General features: G+C 45.9%; 1 protein-coding gene across 1 annotated transcript in view; it reads right to left on the reverse strand.

Annotated features, from left to right (window-relative positions):
* Window positions 1-394: 394 nt before the first annotated feature.
* ARHGEF10L (Rho guanine nucleotide exchange factor 10 like) overlaps window positions 395-16,777 on the reverse strand; it is a gene marked incomplete at its 3' end in the record, with an annotated part of 57,954 nt that continues 41,571 nt past the window's right edge. Inside the window, exons 24-29 of the mRNA XM_039367397.1 lie at window positions 16,492-16,592; window positions 13,705-13,826; window positions 9,413-9,499; window positions 8,349-8,569; window positions 7,549-7,703; window positions 395-601 (exon numbers count right to left, since the gene is read on the reverse strand). Coding sequence (XP_039223331.1) covers window positions 395-601; window positions 7,549-7,703; window positions 8,349-8,569; window positions 9,413-9,499; window positions 13,705-13,826; window positions 16,492-16,592 — 893 coding nt within the window. The remainder of the gene's footprint in view (window positions 602-7,548; window positions 7,704-8,348; window positions 8,570-9,412; window positions 9,500-13,704; window positions 13,827-16,491; window positions 16,593-16,777) is intronic.

A 16,777-nucleotide genomic window follows, 5' to 3' on the forward strand; every position in this document is an offset into this window, starting at 1 on the left:
CTTTCAAAAGCCAATAGGAATTGCCCAGGCTGTCTCTGCCCTGCTGAGCCCGCCAAAAGTTCCATTCTGCAAACGGTGCTGCACCAGTTGAGTAGTCCTCGACTTACGACCGGTTGAGTAGTCCTCGACTTACGACCAGTTGGGGGTCGCGGCATTAAAAAGGTTGAGAACCACTGATCTAGAATTACAGAAAAACAAAGTTGGAAGGGACATTGAAGGTCTTCTAGTCCAACCTCTTGTTCAAGCAGGAGACTCTACCATTCTGGGCAAACGCCTTTCCAGTCTCTTCTTAAAAAGCTCCAGTGACGGAGCACCCACCCCAACCTCTGGAGGCAAGTCGTTCCACTGGCTGATTATTCTCCACCATCAGGAAATTCCTCCTAATGGCGAGAACAATTAATCAGTGGAACTGCTGTTTCCGAACTAAATCGAAACACACCTGGAGAGACACCCACCTGAGCCTTCAGGCTGAGGGCATCAAAGACGGTGACTTGATTGCCACAGCTGGCCCACACGGCGTCATCCAAGGTGAGCAGCGTCCGCACTGGGGCCAGCCCCACCGCCAGGCAGGTGGGTTCAGCTTCGGCATCCCACAGTCCTCCTGGCACAAGGAAGAGAAAAGTGGATAAGACGGAGGAGAAAAGCTTTTGGGGAAGGCCAAAACAGAAGAATTGGAAGGACGCCTTTTCAACGTCTACAAAGTCCAATGATTTTGGTGACCTCAAACTCACTTTCAACGCAAGCTAATTTTCACGGAAAACCCAAAGCTTTCTCTGAAGCCTGCCCACCTGGTTCCAGAACTCAGAAGACTGCTTCCTCCAGTCTTGAAGTTTTGTTTTCTCACTTTGGCACCAAAACATCCTCAGCACTGCAGATTTTTTTGTTTTTTGTTTTTTTACTTTACTGGACCACCAGCCCGCTCTGTTTAAAATTCCTCCTGTTTATTCTCTTCTCTTCTCTTCTCTTCTCTATTCAATTCCATTCCAATTTCTATTCTATTCTATTCTATTCTATTCTATTCTATTCTATTCTATCCTATCCTATCCTATCTTATCCTATCCTATGTCTAGTCTAGTCTATTTTTTTGTTTTTTTACTTTACTGGACCGCCAGCCTATTCTGTTTAAAATTCCTCCTGTTTATTCTCTTCTCTATTCAATTCCATTCCAATTTCTATTCTATTCTATTCTATTCTATTCTATTCTATTCTATTCTATTCTATTCTATTCTATTCTATCCTATCCTATCCTATCCTATGTCTAGTCTAGTCTATTTTTTTGTTTTTTTACTTTACTGGACCGCCAGCCTACTCTGTTTAAAATTCCTCCTGTTTATTCTCTTCTCTATTCAATTCCATTCCATTCCAATCCAATCTTTCTCTATTCTAGTCTATTCTATTCTATTCTATTCTATTCTATTCTATTCTATTCCATCTCTCTCTATTCTATTCTATTCCATTCTAATCTCTCTTTATTCCATTCTATTCTATTCCATTCCATCTCTCTCTATTCTATTCTATTCTATTCTATTCTATTCTATTCTATTCTATTCTATTCTATTCCATTCCATTCCATTCCATTCCATTCTATTTTTTTGTTTTTTTTACTTTACTGGACCACCAGCCCACCCTGCTTAAAATTCCTCGTTTATTCTCTTCGAGACATTTCTTAAGAGCAGTGAATCTTTGCAACTAGCACCGTCCTTAATTGATCTGAGGAGCAAAACCCCTTGGACCACTAAATTAAATTTCTCCGATGCTTTCTCCACCGCCGTTCCTAAAACCTCCTTTTCTGCAGGGCCTTTATTGATTTAACACGTGGAAGAAGTGCAAGGCAAACCTTTACCGAAACACCGGCAAGGGGCTTACTAGACGTCTCCCGATTCTGGAGTTCAAAATAAAATATCGCAATCCTTTGCCCTGTCTCTGCCAGGGCTGCAGGTTTCCATGCCACAAACGCTTCTCCAGGGGGTTCTTAATGGTATTTCGGTGGCATTTCTTGAAACACATCCGCGGCTATTGTCAAACACAGACTTATCGTGTGTCACATCACTCCTAGACAACCGTTTTGACGTCACCCCTGGATATAATCAGCTCAGCCATTCTGCTGCCCAAATGCGCGCAGACAATTCAGCCGCACAAAGGACACCGACGTGCGATCTTGTGGGTAAAAGGCAGCACAAAGTAGACTTTCTAGAGCAGTGGTTCTCAACCTGTGGGTCGGGACCCCATTTGGGGTCGAATGACCATTTCACGGGGGTTGCCAAACAACGCAGTCCGCCATTTTTCCCCCTTTTCCTTAGCTTTTGAAAGCCAATAGAAGAGACTCTCTTGAATAGAGTCTAATTCTATTGGCTTTCAAAAGCCCATAGGAATTGTCCAGGCTGTCTCTGCCCTGCTGAGCCCGCCAAAAGCCCCAGTCTGCAAACGGTGCTGCACCAGTTGAGTAGTCCTCGACTTACGACCGGTTGAGTAGTCCTCGACTTACGGCCGGTTGGGGGTCGTGGCAGTAAAAAAGTTGAGAACCACTGTTCTAGAATGACTTTTCCGTTTTATTCAGTCCCATATTTTGCAAGATGCAGACAGATAGTCCTTGACTTATCACCATCCATTTAACGGCTTTGGACCAGTTCTCATACTTACAACCCCCGCAGTGACATGATCACAATCTGGAGAGCTAAAAACTGCTCACGTTTACGACCGGTTGCACGCCCCATCGCACTTTGTGATCTCCAGTTTCTGAGCAGTAAAGTCAAGGAGGTAAACTGAGATTGCGGATGGTGACTGCAGTGATGTCTCGCTTAATGACTGTGAAAAAAAGGTTGTAAAATCGGGAGCCTCCCTTAATGATCACTTGGAATTTTCTGGTCCCAATGGAGGACTATCTATATTTCCTCAGATATTATTATTATTATTATTATTATTATTATTATTATTATTATTATTAAGTTGGAAGGGACCTTGGAGGTCATCTAGTCCAACCCCCTGCTCAGGCAGGAAACCCTATTCCAGTGTTGGAGCATTCACTGTTTCTGCTGCAAGCTGTTCCACTAAATAATTGTTTTCACTGTCAGGAAGTTTCTCCTTAGTTCTAGGTTGCTTCTCTCTTCAGTTAGTTTCCATCCGTTGCTTCTCGTCCTGCCTTCAGGCGCTTTGGAGAATAGCTTGACTCCCTCTTCTTTGGGGCAGCCCCTGAGAGATTGGAACACTGCTATCATGTCCCCCCTCGTCCTTCTCTTCGTTAAACTAGACATGCCCAATTCCAGCAACCGTTCTTTATCTATTTTAGCCTCCAGTCCCCTAATCATCCTTGTTGCTCTTCTCTGCACTCTTTCCATAGTCTCAACATCTTTTTTACATCGTGGTGACCAAAACTGGATGCAGTATTCCAAGTGTGGCCTTATCCAAGGCGTTGTAAAGTGGTATTAATTCTTCACGTGATCTTGATTCTATCCCACTGTGTTGGCTTTTTCGGCATCTCAAACAGAACAAGAGTTTATACCACTAAGAGGGTCTATTTTAGTTCCAGGATCCCTGTGTGATTCTTCAGTCAAATACAACAGCCACCCCAGGTTGCCCTGTTTGTGTTCAAGGTGTAGAGAAATGCACCCCTTTTTTTTCCCAACTAGCAATAAATAAATAAGCTAGTGCAACAGGTTCCTGTGTTGGCGATGCTTCTGCCCCCCTTTCCCCCCCCCGTGCCCTGGGAAGATCTGAGTGGCAGATGAAACTGCCTAAGAGATACAGCCCTCTTCCTCTTTGCCCCAGCACACGCTTTAATTAAAAAACATAAATGGCTTATCAAAAGCTAATTAATAAGAAGCAACGTCTTGGCAAATGCAGCTCGGAAGAGCAGCAGCGTAAACAGGCGTTTATAACCCCGGAACAGAGGGCAGCACAAGCCACAGATGGTGGGAGTTTAATGGGACGTGGAGAGGAATCGCTCTGGAAGAAACGGCGGCGCAGAATTGGGGAAGCGACGGAAAAGAGAGAAAGGGAGGATTAAGCCACACCTGATTAAGAGTGGAAACCGCACTCAGTGCAAAGGAAAACCACATTTTTTGGGGACCAGGAGTACGGATCAAGCAAGAAATAGCAGAATAAGAGATGGGTCTTTGTGTTTTTTTCCACTCTGCTTGCGGCCACTTCGCAGCAAATTGGAAAAAATAACCTTGGAGGGGACGTGCAGGATTTGGGATCGGATGCTAACGCGAATGTCTTCTCTGGGCGACATGGAGAAGTCGGATCAAGACCATCTGAGGTGGCTGATGGATGGCAAGCAAGCTGAGATTTGGGGGAGATATCAGCTCTAAGAGGAAGACACCCCAAAGTGGGCCTTAAAAGGAAAAGTTGAGCTGATACTTGGATTCAAACAACAGCGAGGAGGAGGAGGAGGAAGAGAAGAGAGAAGGGTGACTGTGGGGTCTTTGGTGTTTTCTAAACTTGGTCGTTTTCTTGCAGACGTTTCATTACACAACTAGGTAAAGTCATCAGTGCTATAAGTGGAGGGGGGGTTGCAGGGAGGAGGAGGAAGATTGTGGGGTCTTTGGTGGTCTCTAAACTTGGTATTTTTCTTGCAGACGTTTCATTACCCAACTAGGTAACATCATCAATGCTATAAAGGAGGGGATTGCAGAATGGAAGAGGAGGAGGAGGAGGAGAAGGAGGAGAAGGAGGAGAAGAAGAAGAAAGAGGAGGACTGTGAAGTCCTTGGTGTTATCTGAACTTGGTCGTTTTCTTGCAGACATTTCATTACCCAACTAGATAACATCATCAGTGCTATAAAGGAGGGGATTGCAAAGTGGAAGAGGAGGAGGAGGAGGAGGAGGAGGAAGAAGAGGAGGAGGAAGAAGAGGAGGAGGAGAAAGAGGAGGAGAAAGAGGAGGAGGAGAAAGAGGAGGACTGTGAAGTCCTTGGTGTTATCTGAACTTGGGTTTTCTTGCAGACATTTCATGACCCAACTAGGTAACCTCATCAGAGTAGAAGGGAGTGGGGTTTGCAGAGAGGAGGAGGGGGAGAGAAAAACCCTGGGCATTTTGCATCCGTGAGTCAGCCTGCCCTGATCACCCCCACATTTCAAGGGGCGCAGAAAGGAAAGTTCGAAGAGAAAGCAGAGATAAACAACAATAAATATTTCGCACGAACCAAAAGGCCGCCTCGCCAGACGCGCACGACACGGGCGCAAGTCAGGCTGGCACAGACCTACCAACTCCAGCCTGTCTGGGCAGATTGGAGCCGCCAGCTGAACGCAAAGGTGAGTCTTGTTTGGCCTTTATTTATTTATTTTTTTTAAAATCCAGCCGAAGCTGACAAAGGAGGAGAATTAAACCCAGCTGACAGGCTTCAACGGGAGTAAAACAGCCAGCCTCCCCAGGGCTGGGGAAAACTGACAGCCGATCAATAAAGAAATTACGGAGCTTTCAAACCCAGGTTTTTGTCTCGGGACCCAAATTCCAGGCGTCGCGTTAGGAAAGCCAATTAACGCTAAGTATTTTGGGTGTCTGCAGGGACGCAGCGCCCCCCCCCCTTCCCTCCGCCTTCCCCAGCTACAACAAGCAGGAAATTAAAATAGATTTTAAATTAATTAAAAGCACCTGGAAACAAAGTGGGACAGAACCCTTCCCTGGAGAGAACCTCGGGGGGGGGGGTTGTATGTGTTTGTGTGTGTGTGTGTCAGACAAACACAGAAACTTGATTCTTGAGGGTCTCTTCAGATGCCTCTTGACCAGTTCGCAAGGTAGTAATAGACCCACAAATAAATTTAGGACAGGTATTCCTTGACTTACGACCACCGTGGAGCCCAAAGTTTCTGTTGCTAAGCGAGACACTGGTTAAGGGACGTTCGCCCCATTTTACGACCTTTCTCGCCACCATTGTTAAGCGGATCACCACAGTTGCTAAGTTAGTAAGACGGATGTTAAGTAAATCTGTTTTCTCCCGTTGACTCTGTGTCAGAATCCAATTATATTTCATCTCTAGTTATCGACTATGGAAAACCCCATTTCTGCCCTCTCTGGATTTTGTCATACGATGAAGGGAAGGAGATGAACAAAGGGGTTTTATGGCCCTCACTTCCTTCAGTACAACTTCAAAAGGGACTGAATGTGGGTACCACCAAAAGGACTAACCATAACAATGGGGCCATCAGCTTTCATCTACTCCCCTCTGAAGTCTCCCTTCCTCTGGCAGTGAGGAAAAAGGGGGTGGAAATGTAACGCCTGGGATTGTCACTGGAAGGATGGTGGGGTGGGGTGGTGTTGCTGGGAACCCCTTAAAACCTTGAACCGTAGGGCGTGGCCCCCAAGTCCTGTCTAGAACGCCTGCAACCATTTTCTCTTAATAAAGATACCTGTTGGAAGAAATATTCCAAGAGTTCTGTCTTCTTAAGATGCAAAGTGGGCTGGGTCCTTACACTCTGCTTTTGTCAGTAGGTTGTAAAAGGGGATCAGGTGTCCTCGGGACACTGCGACCGTCATAAGTACGAGTCAGTCAGCAAGTGTCTGAGTGTTGATCACATGATCCTGGGGTCGTAAGGGTGAAAAACGGTCAGACGTCGCTTTTTTTTGTGCCCTTGTAACTTCGGTCACTAAATGAACTGTTCCAATTCAAGGACTTATTGTAGCACCCTATTTCCATAAAAATAAGACCTACCCCAAAAATAAGCCCTAGTTTTGGGGGGTGGCACAAACTTAAAAATCAAGCTAGGGTGAGGGTGGGGGGGTGGATCTGCCCCATGTGCCCCGCACCCTCTCATCTTGCAGCCAGGCCCCTCCTCGCCGGCTCACTTCTTCTGCGGCATCTTCTGCAGCCAGGCCTGCATTTCTGGAAAGGCCATTGCAGCCAAGAACCGAGCTATGGATTGAATCCATAGCTTGATACTCAGCTGCCGAGGCCTTCCGGAAAGGCCTGACTGTGAAATGCAGACCCGAATGCAGCTGCAGAACTTCGGCCCCAGAAGAAATGGACCGGTTGGGTGGGGCTGTCGGTGCAAGGAGGTGAGTTTAAAAAAGACATCACCACCCCCAAAAGTAAGGTCTGGTGCCTCTTTTGGAGGCAACAAAATAAAATAAGACCTGGTGTTATTTTCAGGGAAACACGTGTGTGTTTTGGGGGGGGGCAGTATTTCTAAAACAGACTTAGAGGTGTCAACATGGTGGGTTGTATTAAGTCCAAAGTTCTCCACTGCTTCTCAGACAGACTTATAGAAATGCAGCTCACTTTGCTTAGTGACTGTTCTAATTTATGCCGGACCTTATTTTCCACTTATTTTCGCATCTCTAGTCTCCCAGAGAGGATCGCTGCCAGCCCATTATGGATAATTCTTTGGCTGATAGACTACAAGAAAACTTAAACTCCAAGTCTGTTTGTTTTTAAACTCATCTCCCAATAAGCCACTGGTTGAACAGGTGGATTCCGAATTTTGGAGCAATCGCCGCGCAGGTGAATCTTTCAAGGGTTGGAAAAAGGACTTTGGAGGAAATGCTGAAAATGCACCTAGAAGGGAGGGCAGAAAAGGTGCCGGCACACGAAGTGACGCTTAGCCTCACTCACCATGGATCCTGGCGTACACCGCCACCGTCCCATTCTGCAGGCCGGCAAAGAGGTAGTCGGCGTTGTGCTTCAGGCAGAGGACCGGATGGGCTCCAGGGGTCCGGCTGGTCAGCAAACACTGGGCCCCTGTGTCCAGGCTGCCATAGGCCAGGATGCTGCAGAAGGGACAAAGCGACACTCCCCTTAAAAATGGCATCATGAGCCAGAGGACCGTTTACTAGCACTGAAAGGGCACCCCCCACTGGCTGACAAGGGAACTGCTGGGGTAGCTCCATCCCTTTCATTGGAATTAAGATGTTTACTTGGCCAGCACTCAGGACCACTCCTCTGAACACGTGCAGAGTGCTTCTCCCTCCCCGTTCCAGGGGTTGGGTGGAGGGAGAGGAGAGTTTGAAATCCTTTGATCGTCAATCAAAGGTCAGCAGCATGAGTCATCTGTAGGGGAGTCCAGCCCTGGCATTCAAAGGGACCGACCCCCAAAAGAAGGCTAAACAGACAATGTCACAATGGGGAGACCCGCACAGACACTAGGGCAGTGGTTCTCAACCTTCTAATGCCACGACCCCATAATACAGCTGCCCATGTTGTGGTAACCCCCAACCACTTATACATCACCGGGTGCCAGGGGCGTGGCCAAAGAAAAGGGGGAAAAAATGGCAGACAGCCTTGTTTGGCGACCCCCATGAAATAGTCGTTCGACCCCAAATGGGATCCCGACACACAGGTTGAGAACCACTGCACTAGGGGTTTCCCGATTCTCCCACCCTCAATTATTTCCGGGACCCCCCACTCTATCTCACCTGCCGTCTTGCAGGCCGAGGCAGAGGGCGGGCTGAGGTGGGAATGGCTGGTCAGCCGGGGTTTGAGTCTCCTCCGCTCGTTCCTCTTCGACCCTTTCGGGGATGTATTCCAGGCAGAGGACCCGGGAGGCCACCTGGAAGGACCTGACCGTGCGAGGCACCGACCGGTTCAGGGAAAATATCTCCACGTGGCCCCCAGCCCCCTCCTGACCTCCTCCAACCTAGAAGAGCCAGAAAGAGCGGGCACTGCCTTTCAAACAGGACTACACTGTTATCACCTTGTTGACCAGGACTGTCAAGTGAATTGTAAGGTCGTTAAATGAGTCATAAGGTGTTAAGTAAAAGGCAAGGTTGTTAAGCGGGTCACATGGCTGTTATATAAATCACGAGGTTGTTATGTGAACCATAAGGTCACTAAGTGATTCACACGGTTTTTAAGTGAACCATGAGGTTGTTATGTGAATCACATGGTTGTTAAGTGAATCACAAGGTTGTTATGCAAATCATAGTCATTAAGTGAATCACATGGTTGTTAAGTGAATCATGTTGTGCAAATCATGTCATTAAGTGAATTACATGGTTGTTAAGCGAATCACAAAGTTGTTATGTGAATCATAAAGTCACATAAAATGCACGCTGGTTGAGGAATTCTGGGAGTTGAAGTCCACAAGTCATCAAAGGGCCAAGTTTGAAGACCCCTGGTATAGACTCTCCTGCTTGAGCAGGGAGCTGGGCTAGATGATCTCCAAGGTGTCCCTTCCACCTCTTTATGTTCTAGCTCAGGGGTCTTTAAACTCGGCCCTTTGATGACTCGTGGACTTCAACTCCCAGAATTCGTCAGCCAGGCATTCTGGGAGTTGAACTCCACAAGTCATGAAGGGGCCTTAGTTCCTCCACGCTGGCTGAGGCATTCTGGGAGTTGAAGTCCACAAGTCATCAAAGGGCCACGTTGGAAGAGCCCTGCTCAAGTCATTCAGATTTCCCTTTCGGATGTCTTCTCCTTGCAAAGGAGATGAAAGCCGATGCAGAGGCCTGGATAGATGTTGTCTTTTGCACAAACTCACCCAAAGATACCCCTGTGGCAGAGAAGTGCTGATGGCGGAAAATCCCAGCAAGGGAGACTGGACCGGGCTGTGCACAGCCGCCCCCAGCTGAATCCGTTCCGAAGGGGAGAGAAAAAGAGAGAGATAGAGAGAGAGAGGGAGAGAAAAAAAAAAAAGAGAGAGAGAAACAGACCGGAGAGTTATTGGACGGGAAGCATTTACAACTTTTCGAAAACAAGGGATGTCAAACCCAACTTTCCAAAATGATATCTTTACCGCCCGTCTCTGAAAAAACAAAGGCAAGGAATTGTTAAAGAACAATGGCTAAAAATACATCTGGGGAACAACAGAATCGATCAATGGAAACACTCAATTAAGGAAGGCAGAGCCCCGGGAGAAGGGGCTGAGTGGGGAAGGAAGAATAGACGGCTAAAATTAGCCTCTGGAAACGAAGTGGGGCACAACTGCCTGGAAAGCGGCAGATGTTCCAAAGAAAGGGAATGGGAGGGCATAAAAGTCTGATTTTTTTTTAAAGGTAATTATGTGCCTGCTTTCTCTTTTTTTTCCCCAGCTGAATCTGTTTTTCTTCCACCTCACTAGAAAAACAGAAGCCAGGAGAAAAGGAATCAGTTAGGAATGCTGGGTGAAAACTTGCACTTGGGAATTGAAAATGTCCTTCCTTCAACTCAATATTCCTTCTTTCTTTCTTTTTACTTCTTTCCTCTCAATATTTCTTCTTCTTTCCTTCTTTGTTTGCTTCCTTCCTTCCCTCGGGATGTTCCTTCTTTCTTCTTTCTACTTCCTTCCTTCCTTCCCTCCCTCCTTTCCTTCCTTCCTTCCTTCCTTCCTTCCTTCCTTCTCCCTTCCTTCCTTCCCTCCCCCCTCCTTCCTTCCTTCTCACTTTCCTTCCTTCCTTCCCTCCCTCCTCCCTCCTTCCTTCCTTCTTTCCTTCCCTCCTTCCTTCCTTCTACTTTTCTTTCCTTCCTTCCTTCCCTCCCTCCCCCTCCTTCCTTCCTTCTCACTTTCCTTCCTTCCTTCCCTCCCTCCTCCCTCCTTCCTTCCTTCTTTCCTTCCCTCCTTCCTTCCTTCTCACTTTTCTTCCTTCCTTCTACTTTTCTTTCCTTCCTTCCTTCCCTCCCTCCCCCTCCTTCCTTCCTTCTCACTTTCCTTCCTTCCTTCCCTCCCTCCTCCCTCCTTCCTTCCTTCCTTCTTTCCTTCCCTCCTTCCTTCCTTCTCACTTTTCTTCCTTCCTTCCCCTCCTTCCTTCCTCCTACTTTTCTTTCCTTCCTTCCTTCCCTCCCTCCCCCTCCTTCCTTCCTTCTCACTTTCCTTCCTTCCTTCCCTCCCTCCCTCCCCCCTCCTCCTTCTTTCCTTCTTTCTTTCCTTCCTTCTCACTTTTCTCCCTTCCTTCCTTCCTTCCTTCCTTCCTTCCTTCCTTCCTTCCCTCATTCCTTCCTTCTCTCTGAGGATTTTCAGTGGAAGGTTCAGAAAGAGAGGGAATAAAAAATCCAGATCCTTCACTGAAGGCAGATTTTAAATTAAAAAAAAAAAAAAGGAATTTGCACACATCAGCCTAGCATTTCCCAATTTGAGAGTTCTGGAGGTTTTGCAGAGGTATAAGCAGAGTCTCCTCTCCAGAGGCAAGTAAATCACCTCAAAGCGAGACGGGCAGCAAACAAATCTAATTAAAAATAAATAAATAAACAAATAACAACAACTGTATCAACTCTCCTGTCTATCACATAGTTTGGGGTACTTAGGCCAAATCACACTAGCATTGCATTTAGCCCAGAAGGTGAACTAGTCAGAAGATGGAACTTTGGTGGAGAAAACTAAGTGCTTCTGCAACTTAGCTTCGGCATGTCTGGGGAATCTCACACCCAGCCTCCCCAAATTCAATTTTAGGAGCAGCAAACGCAGTTAAGTCTCTTCCATGAAGTTCTGCAAAAACACATTGATTTTTCCCCCCTCTTTCTGCCTTCAAAGTAACCTAGGAAAGCGAAATCAAGAAGGGACGAATAGAGCCGAAAACCTCTCCCCAAAAACTAAAATAAAATCTAAACTAAGCCCTACCCATGCCTCCTTCAACAGAGGTGAAAAAAGGAGAGGCAGCTTTGAAGATCCAGGGAAACCTGGAAGGGATTTTTAAGTTCTCCGGGACCGACAGAGAAGGACACTGGCACAGACAAAACGCTTTGTAGATGGATCGTAATATATTTCTCACTTAGAAGGAGGGGGAGAGAAAAGGATGGGATTAAAGCTGTAGATCAGTGGTTCTCAACCTGTGGGTCGGGACCCCATTTGGGGTCGAACGACCATTTCACGGGGGTCGCCAAACAATGCAGTCCGCCATTTTTCCCCCCTTTTCCTTAGCTGTGCTACTCCCTTTTATTCTATTGGCTATTGAAAGCCAATAGAATAGACTCTCTTGAACAGAGTCTAATTCTATTGGCTTTCAAAAGCCAATAGGAATTGTCCAGGCTGTCTCTGCCCTGCTGAGCCTGCCAAAAGTCCCATTCTGCAAACGGTGCTGCACCAGTTGAGTAGTCCTCGACTTACGACCGGTTGAGTAGTCCTTGACTTACAACCAGTTGGGGGTTGCGGCATTAAAAAGGTTGAGAACCACTGCCGTAGATTATCAAAAACATCAAAAGCTGCAACTGGATGGATGCAGGGCAAGGAGAAGAACAGCTAAATTACTGGGGGGGGGGAGGAAAATAAGGGGGAGGGGTGTCTGCCATCCTGGAGGCCATCCTTCAATTAGCCAAAAACAGCCTTTTGGGGGGCCTTAAAGAGAACAAGTTCCATCAGCAGCTTAAAAACTGGGCTATTTTTTTTTTTTTAAAGGATAATATTTAGACCCTCTTCAGAAGAGGCCCAGTTATGTGGGCCTCTGCTAAAGGGCTGTAGGGAGGTTTTTTGTGGCTTTCCCAAGAGATGTGTCTGTTACAAAAGACACAGGTTGACTGTCTATGGAGATTCTAAGTTATCTAGGTCATGGCTGTCTCAAAGGTGCTTTTTCCAAAAGGCAACTAGACGTCTTTCTTTCTTTCTTTTTCTTTCTTTCTTTCTTTCTTTCTTTCTTTCTTTCTTTCTTTCTTTCTTTAATTCTTTCTCTTTCTCTCTCTCTCTTTTTCTTTCTTTCTTTCTTTGTTGTTCATAGTATGTTTAGGTGTGTGTCATGTATGTGTTTCACTTTGAGAGCTGGGAACTAAATTTCATTTTTGATGTGTGCCATTGTGCCCACAGTATAAAAATGACAATAAAGGTTATCTTATCATATTCCAAAGCGCCTGAAGGCAGGACAAGAAGCAACGGGTGGAAACTAATCAAGGAGAGAAGCAACCTAGAAGTAAGGAGAAACTTCCTGACATTGAGAACAATTAACCAGTGGAACAACCTGCCTCCAGAAGTGGTGAATGCTCCAACACCGGAAATCTTTAAGAAGAGACTGGACAGCCATTTGTCTGAAATGGTGTAGGGTTTCCTGCCTGAGCAAGGGGTTGGACTAGATGACCTCCAAGGTCCCTTCCAACTTTACTACTACTATTATTATATCATCTTATCTTATCTTATCTTTCTTTCTCCTTCCTTCCTTCCTTCCTTCCTTCCTTCCTTCCTTCCTTCCTTCCTTCCTTCCTTCCTTCCCTTCCCTCCTCCTTCTTCTTTGAGAAAAACAGCCCAGCTGCCTTGGGAAAAAGCACTTTGAGACACAGGCTGATTCTTCCTGCTTTACCAGGCCTGTTTTTCCAGCATCCAGCAAGGTACACACAGCCAGCTGAAACACACACCGATGGTGACGTGTTGGGAGTTGTGTGGCTGTAATAAATCTGAATAAATAATAATAGTGGCCCCTCACCATCACCACCATCCACTGGTGGTTTTCTGAGGGCTTTCACAGGATTGATTATTTATTAAATGTAGGTGGCCTACCTCTCTGCAAAGCGACTCTGAGCAAGTTACCAGTATTGCAAGGGTCGCTATACAATCAGTCTTTGACCTATGAACATAATGCAGCCTGACTATTGCAGTCTCCAAGTCTTGATGGTCATTAGGAAAGGTAAGTAGAGGGGGCACTGAAGCGTCCCTATGGTCAGTTGTAAGGATGAATGACCAAGGAGGCACTGCAGTAGCTGTAACTTTAGAACTTGCTCATAAGTAGCTTGGGGGGGGGTTCCTGTAACTTCAAATGGTCATTAAGCCATCAGTTATAAGTTGAGGACTACCTATAATGAAGTAGAAGAAGATGGAAGTCCTTGAAAAGATGGTCAGAAGTTGGCCCTTGGGGTGGGACCAGTTTGGTGTCTCCTTACCTGCAGGTCGAGGGCCCTGGAGGAGAAGGCAGGGATATGACAGACCAAAATGGGACACCAGAAAGCAGCTTTGCTCTTCTTGTCTTCTTCAGGGCAGACCCATCCAGGCTGGTTTTCTTCCCCTGCAGGGAGACAGAGAAGAGTTGGAAAATCTCTTCTCCCAGGGTGAGGTTCAAATGTGCCCTGTGACCTTGGCTAACATTCAACTTTGATCAACAATCTTAGTCAACAGTCAACCTTGGCCAACAATCAACCTTGCTCAACAGTCAATCTTGGCCAACAGTCAACCTTGACCAACAGTCAACTTTGTTCATCAGTCAACCTTGGCCAACAGTCAACCTTGGCCAACAGTCAACCTTGGCCAATAGTCAACCTTGGCCAACAGTCAATCTTGACCAACAGTCAATCTTGACCAACAGTCAACCTTATTCATCAGTCAACCTTGACCAACAGTCAACCTTGACCAACAGTCAATCTTGTTCATAAATCAACTTTGGCCAACAATCAACCTTGGCCAACAGTCAACCTTGACCAACAGTCAACCTTGGCGAACAGTCAACCTTGACCAATAGTCAACCTTGACCAACAGTCAATCTTGTTCATCAATCAACTTTGGCCAACAGTCAACCTTTTTCATCAGTCAACCTCGGCCAATAGTCAACCTTGACCAAATGTCAACCTTGGCCAACAGTCAACCTTGACTTAACAGTCAACCTTGACTTAACAGTCAACCTTGGCCAACTGCCCATCTGTGAAGCAAAGTAGAATGGGAATATCCTTCACAGAAGCCTGGAAGAGCCATCTGGGTTGTGCTAGCTGTGGATAACAATGATAAATGTTCTGACTGCCCCCTCCTCAAATGCACAGAAGGGACCACAGATAGTCCAGCAGCCCAGAGCCACAGCTTGCTGATTTTAGAAGCATTCCAGTAATGTAGCGTTCCCCACACTGTGCTCCTTGCAAAGGAGGTGAATAATTTGATTCATAGGGGTTTCTAGGATTCCTTAAATGAAGGTTGACCCGTGATCTTTAGAACTACAGACACACTCAATAACTAAAAAGAAGACCAAGATGGGAAGGAACTGTCACACCAGCTCTGTGTCCCCTGTCCTCTCCTGCAGCTATAAAAGTGTGGGAAGTCTCATTTATTAATTATTTTTATTTATCAATCAGATTGATAGGGCCGTCCATCTCTGCAAAGGTGGTATTTTCATCCATTTTTAAAAAGTCTTTCTGTTGTAAAAAAGGAAAGATGTAGCAGTGTTTTTATGCCAGTGGTTCTCAACCTGTGGGTCGGGACCCCATTTGGGGTCGAACGACCATTTCACGGGGGTTGCCAAACAACGCAGTCCGCCATTTTTCCCCCCCTTTTCCTTAGCTGCGCTACTCCCTTTTATTCTATTGGCTTTTGAAAGCCAATAGAATAGACTCTCTTGAATAGAGTCTAATTCTATTGGCTTTCAAAAGCCAATAGGAATTGTCCAGGCTGTCTCTGCCCTGCTGAGCCCACCAAAAGTCCCATTCTGCAAACGGTGCTGCACCGGTTGAGTAGTCCTCGACTTATGACCGGTTGAGTAGTCCTCGACTTACGACCGGTTGGGGGTCGCGGCATTAAAAAGGTTGAGACCCACTGTTTTATACGATCTAGATATAATAGGATTAAGGACTGAATCGGTGTTATATTAACAGCATACGGGGTGGGTGGGTTTCTTCCTAAATTCTCATTTTCCCCCCCTCTTAATTTTCATTTTAATGTAGTGTTTCTCAGCCTTGGCAACCTTGAAGTTGCCAGAGCTTCAATTTTCAGAACTCTTAAAGTTGCTGAGATCGGGGGGAAAAAACCCACACCGCTTTAATATATGTAGCTCCTTATCGTATTATCATTAATGTATTATTCTTTTATCTGCTACACTTCATTAATAAAATTTAAGCAGACTGGATTGCTCTCCCCTTGTTTATTTGCCACACTCCATTAATAAAATTTAAAACAGATGAAGCAAATTAAGTCTCCCTTCACCTAAAGTTATCTCATTAGGGCAGGCAGGCAGGCAGGAAGGCAGAACAGAATCCAAGGAGACCCCCTAAAAGTCACAAACTTTTTATCAATTTCCTTGTGGAATATTCTGAGGGGGGGGGGAGTCCCATCACTCATGGAGAGGTAAGCAATTAATTTCTCTTCTTTGCCAAGTATCTTGGGAGTGGCTGCTCAGCACTTTAATTACAGAAAATATTAAAATATAAGCCATTAAAAAAGCCACTTACTGAATATTTTAGCAGGGAATCATACATGATAATCATGTTAACAGCTTTTTCCAAAGCTTCTGCAGAAATAGTTCTCAACTTACAACTACAGTTGGGACCAGAATTTCCATTGTTAAATAACGTGGTTGTTATTCAGGGGGTTGCGACCGATTTTATGATCACGTTGGCCATGGTTGTTAAGCCAATCACTGTCCGTCCTTCCTTCTCTCCCTCCCTTCCTTCCTTTTCCCTCCCTCCCTTTTCCTCTTCCTTCTTTCCTTTCTCTCCCTTCTTTCCCTTCCCTCTTTCCCTTCTTCCTTCCTTCCTTTCCCTTCCTTTCCTTTCTTCCTTCTTTTCCTTACTTTCTTCCTTCTTTCCCTTCCTATCCTTCCTTCCTTTTTCCGCTTCCTTCCTTTCCTTCCTTCTTTTCCTTCCTTTCCTTTTTTCCCTTCCTTTCCTTTCTTCCTTCTTTAATTTCCTTCCAACCTGGCTTACAAAGAAGCGTTGAACCCAGGAATAAAAGTAAGCAAAGGCGATTTTACTCACGGAGAGCGATTTTGGCCAAGTGCAAATAATTCACCCAGGAAATTTTGCTGAGGGGGTTCGGGGTGATGAAGACCACCATGACGCTCACTGGACGGCCGGCCCTGTGTTAAAAAATAAATCCCCAAAAAGAAAGATGACAACGTGAACACAGAAATCCAGGATGGTATAAGGGCAGGGGGCTGGACTAGATGGCCTCCGAGGTCCCGTGCAGCCCTAGGATTCTAAGTCTCCTTTGGCTCGGGTGTGCTTCCTCTTTTATTAATTAAAGGCAGAGTCTCGCTTTTTA

Source organism: Crotalus tigris, unplaced genomic scaffold, assembly GCF_016545835.1.
Source record: "Crotalus tigris isolate CLP2741 ecotype Arizona unplaced genomic scaffold, ASM1654583v1 scf7180000020588.15403103151:6194809, whole genome shotgun sequence".
NCBI classification, from domain to species: domain Eukaryota; kingdom Metazoa; phylum Chordata; class Lepidosauria; order Squamata; family Viperidae; genus Crotalus; species Crotalus tigris.